The sequence below is a fragment of the Diaphorina citri genome, unplaced genomic scaffold, assembly GCF_000475195.1.
Source record: "Diaphorina citri unplaced genomic scaffold, Diaci psyllid genome assembly version 1.1 scaffold221, whole genome shotgun sequence".
NCBI classification, from domain to species: domain Eukaryota; kingdom Metazoa; phylum Arthropoda; class Insecta; order Hemiptera; family Psyllidae; genus Diaphorina; species Diaphorina citri.
In genome coordinates, this window is record NW_007377658.1 from 239,975 (window position 1) to 245,200 (window position 5,226).

General features: G+C 33.7%; 1 protein-coding gene across 1 annotated transcript; it reads left to right on the forward strand.

Annotated features, from left to right (window-relative positions):
- Window positions 1-1,460: 1,460 nt before the first annotated feature.
- On the forward strand, window positions 1,461-4,155 carry LOC103506183 (kinesin-like protein KIF9). The gene is made up of 2 exons (XM_008470567.3): window positions 1,461-3,010; window positions 3,286-4,155. The coding sequence occupies exons 1-2, from the start codon at window positions 1,652-1,654 to the stop codon at window positions 3,844-3,846; spliced, it is 1,920 nt and encodes a 639-aa protein (XP_008468789.1). The 5' UTR covers window positions 1,461-1,651; the 3' UTR covers window positions 3,847-4,155.
- The last annotated feature ends 1,071 nt before the right edge of the window (window positions 4,156-5,226 follow it).

Consider the following 5,226-nt stretch of genomic DNA (forward strand, 5'->3'; position numbering starts at 1 on the left):
TTTCACTTTGAGTCAAAAAACTATCTAATCATGGTGGATTACTATTCCCAATATTTTGAGATCTGTTGTGTCAATTCATATAATGCCCAGACTATAATCACTCAGTGCAAAAGTGTATGGAGTCGACATGGTATTCCATGCCAAATTGTTTCTGATGGTGGTCCTCCGTTCAACTCGCAGGACTTTGCACGATTCTGTCAGTCATGGGACATTGAACATGTCAAAACTTCACCTCACTATAGTAAATCCAATGGTTTAGTAGAACGTACAATTCAGTCAGTAAAAAATATCATGAAAAAATGTAAAGAGTCAAATTCAGATGTTTATCTTGGTTTATTGCAATTTAGAAATGCTCCAAAAGCTGAAGGTATTGAGTCTCCAGCAAAATTGCTAATGTCTAGACAGTTAAGGTCTAATATTCCAACATCTGAATCGACTCTCAAACCTAGTCCTATAAACATAGAAAATGAAAAACAAAAAATGTACAAGAAACAAAGTAAAATGAAATTTTATTATGATAAGAAGGCAAAATTTTTACCTAAAGTCTACATAGGAGAAAATGTATTGTTTAAATTGCTCAGAACCAACAACAATAGCTTGGAATTTGTTGGGATTAGGTAGAATTCCGTGGGCCCCAGTCCAAATACGAATGTATTCAAGGTCAATGTATTCAAGGTCGTTGTCGTTGTCGTTGGTGTTGGTGTTAATGTTGGTGTTGGTGTTGGTGGTGGTGTTGTTGTTGTTGGTGGTGTTGTTGTTGGTGGTGTTGTTGTTGTTGTTGTTGAAACACTGCCCTATGTTACCCCGAGTACTCTTCTTAACAACCACAAAAAATTTCATCGAAATCGGTCGAGCCGTTTGCCGTTTTCTCGTGAAAAGAGGACAACCAAAGGTCTATTTAGCGTAACAGACAGACATACACATATACATAGGTACAGACAGACAGAAATTTTTCTAATGTGATTTTTGGAATCGTGGATGCATAAGGAGTAAGAATAACCTTTTTCCCTATGGTTTTCTACATTCAAAACCCTGCCATTTCATGGCCGTTCAAAAATTGAACGTTAGAACATGGAGCAGTTTTTGTATTTTTGCCATCCTGTGGTTCAATTTGAACCAAAGATACAGGGGGTAACAAATGTCAAATTCAAAAAAATTCAAAATTGCGCGCCGCAACGGCCATAGTGTGAACGGATTTTAACTTTTAGAAATAAAATTGGTCTCAAAAGAGAGATAATATTGTCTTCTATCTACACAAATATGTAATTAGTTTCTTTCTGGCTTTAACACATTTTGTGCCATGGTCAAATGTTTGGAGCAAGGTCGGTTTGTTGGCTTTAAACCATTTTGGCCCAGGGGCAAATGTTTGGAGAAAGGGCGGGGTACCTAAAAAAAAAAAAAAAAAAAAAAAACACAAAATGGCGGATATCTCGGTTATTTTGAGGATTTCGAAAAAATGTCCGAGGAACTTTTTGTAGCCTTCGACCTGTACAGCAGGTACTATTCGCCAATTTCGGCTTGACATAGCTTTGTGATACACCCTGTATTTCTTACTTTTTCTTTTTCTAATTCTGGCCATTTGCTTATTTTGATGTATCATATTTTTTTAAAGCAACATTTTTATCAGTCTTTATAAAATTTTATCAGCTCCATGGCACTTTCAAAATTTTACATTCGTCCTTTCCCATACGAATATTGGGACAAGAAAAACTACAGACTTAGTGACGACAATAGAAATTTTTTGATTAGAGTCTTACATTCAAAGAGCGAAAAAAAATTCTTGCAGTACACACCAGATGGTATTTTATACAACATGTCACAGGAACAAGTATTTCAAAATGCTATACATCATCACTTGGAATTTTGTTTACGAATGAAAAATGTTGATATGGTAATTTTATCAATAGGTCAAAGCTGTTGTGGAAAAACTTACTCCATGTTAGCTCTAGAAGAATCACCAATCTCTCAGGGAATAGTACCACGTTTGTTATCTACATTGATGCAATTGAAAGAATCAACCAAAGATATGAAAATGAATATTCAACTAAGTTATATTGAAAACAGCAAGGATGCTTTCTACGATTTGCTCTCTTCTAAAACCACCTTGAAAGTAGTTACACGTGAAGGAGAAATCACAAAAATAAATACAAGTGATATGAGAGACGGTTTACAATGTTTCTATCAAGGCGAAAAAAGGCGTAAAAAAAATACGAAAGTTGCCCATAAAGGATCGAACTTATCTAACACAATTATTACCTTTCACATTACGGAAACATATTCAAAATCTTCAAGAGTTTGCAAGTACAAAATTCATTGCATGGACACTGTAGGTTTCGACCAAAGAGATAATATTGCATTGATTAATAACTATGCAACTTTTATTTCAGATTTTAAATCAAAACGGACGATAGAAACGACGCAATCGTTTCTCTGTAAGTATTTTGGAAAACAAATTAATGAATTGCATCTAATAACTTTGGCACATATCAGTATGCAAGAAGCTCACTTGAAGAAAACTTTATCCTTATTAAGATTGGCATCTCCAACCAGAGCAATTATAGTACGCTTCGAAACACCCCTCGAATACGTTTTGAAAAACATATCTCGATCAAAAAATATAATTGAAAACCTCCATAGAGAATCCACTATGCATGATTTGATATACGACGAACGTTTTGTTCCTGATTTCAAGAGCCAGACAGATTATGATAACATTCGGAAGCATGCAGCTGAATACTTTAACAACGAAATTTCTGTGATAGACTATACGGACATTGAATCAATACATTTAATAATTCGGTATTTCAAAAGTATATATCTTGATTTGGTGCTCAACAAAGAAAAATACCTCAATGATGAAAAATTGGAAATTTTAGAAAAACTAAAAAATGAACTGATTGATCACAATATTTTGAATGAAGAACAGGCAATAGCCGAGGCCAGAGATCGGATAAAAGGAAAAAAGAAAAGGAAAGGTGGGAAAGGATTGCCTCTAACGGTAGACAATAAAGTAAAAAATTGATTGCACCATTGAAAAGAACACAAAATTTAAAAGATAAGATGCCTTGTTTTGGTAAAACCTTCCCTCAAACGTGACCAGAGGCTTTTTTAAAAGAGAAAAAGATTTTTTTGTATCTCTTTAAAAACTACTATTTTTTCAATTCGATTTTTCTTGAAGTTTCTACTGAAACCCATTGAATTTCTCCTGATAGAAAAGTACCCCTTTTTGTCCTCTTTAATCCCATTATCTTGAATTTTCTGAAAAATCATTATTTAGACAATAAAGGTAAGAAGCAGAAAAATATTCCTCGAGATGAGATCCGGTCTGCAAAAGAACCCATTAGTATACAACCAACAGAGGATACTAAAGACATAAAATCTCAGGAAAACAAAGTTGACAGATACTTTGAAGATTTTTTAAAAAATGAGTTATTTCAAAATAAATATCGGGAAATAGAAGATCTTGAGCCCACTTTGACTGATGTGAAAATGAAATTGTACACTATCGTTGGTGAATATTACAGATCTTTGGTGCATTATGAACCAAAACAACTCGAATGTATTCTTTATACTGGAGGAAAAAACATGGGAGAATGTGTCAAGCTTGGAACGAAACTTGATGAATTAATTCTAGAGAAAAATCAACAAAATCATTTTCTCCAAGAAATTCAACAGCTTAAAACTGACCTTTTGTTAAAGCAAACTTTGATAAATCGACTGTATTCTGAGCTAGAAAACGAATTCATCAAATATTGTAGTTTTGATGGATCTGCAGGATCTGATCTAGGCGATCTTACCAATGAATTTAAAGAAAACTCTTTGTACGGACCTCAGACTGAGATTTAGATTAAAAAAGATTTATCTGTTTAAAGATTTGTTAGTTAAACATAATTTATTATTTTATTGAAGTTATTATCTTTTAGTTATTGGGAGTTGTTAGGAAAAAATTGAATTAGGTATTATCTTTTAGGAAGGTATAACTAACTGTGTGTTAGTGTGATAACTGTACCACTCTCTTTTTGTAATGAACCAAATGAAATTTTAATCTAATCTTTGAAAAATTAAATACCCAACAAACACTAAGGGTCGTATGTACGGTCGTTCCTTAATTATAAATATAGGGTGCCCCCGAAAAACACATTATTTACAACAAGGTTCTGTGGGTCACTTTCCTAACTTGGGCTTCGTTTCCGAGAAAAGTCCAATAAACCACTTTTTAAAAAATCACTGACTTTGTGTTAGTTTTTAGGTCATAACTTTTTAATTTTAATTACTAAACTTTTTTTATTAAAACTAAGGGCAAGAGCACAAAATTTTGATCCGAACACACCTGAATCACGATTTCCAAAGTTCAGTTTTGATGTGTTTTTTTTTTCCCAACACCCCCGAAACCCCTTTTTCAAAATTTTTTTTTTTTTTTTTTTTTTTTTTTTTTTTTTTTTTTTTTTTTTTTTTTTCCAAGCTCGAAAAAATTACATCGTCATGTCCGATTTTTACGTTACGAAACACGCGATTTTTGTCCGAGAACAGAAAAAATATTATCACCACAAGATTTCAAAGTAAAAAATAGCATGATTTGATATATCACACTCGTACGTTTAAATAAATTATATAGCATTCGCGGATTTCGCGAACACCGCGGGAATCGCAATCAGCGAAATATTGGACTAAATCGAAATAGTATTGAACCATAAGATTCGGAAGCAAAATACACTCAAATTTAATAGGTCGCACTTGTACTTTTTAAGCACTTTTGTGATTCGCGTTTTCCGCGAACCGCAAAAATTCGAGTGAGTAGTGGATTATACTTTAAATTTAACCTAGAAAACGAATATGCAATAAAAAAATAGGGGTTCTCATTTAAAAATACAAAGTTGGTAACCAATTCGTGCACTTCGCGAAATTTTTCGCGTATCGCGATATAGCCAAACTATCCGCATCAAAAATCAAAAAGTTAGGTTTTTTTTGTTTGTTTGTTTGTTTGTTTTTCAAAATTTCAAACCGGAGCTTGTTTAAGCACAAATTCTGGGACACCCTGTACATGTATAGCGGTAAAATGACGTAGTTCCCTAAATGCTGTAGAAAGTTGTGTGATGTTCATACCGGAAGAACACCAGTTCCGTCCGAAAAGCCCAAATCATCCGATTTCCGCCCCAACCCCCCCCCAAAAAAAAAAAAAAAAAACAAACTGGGTCCGCCCCCCCGGGAATTTTTTAGCACCTGGTT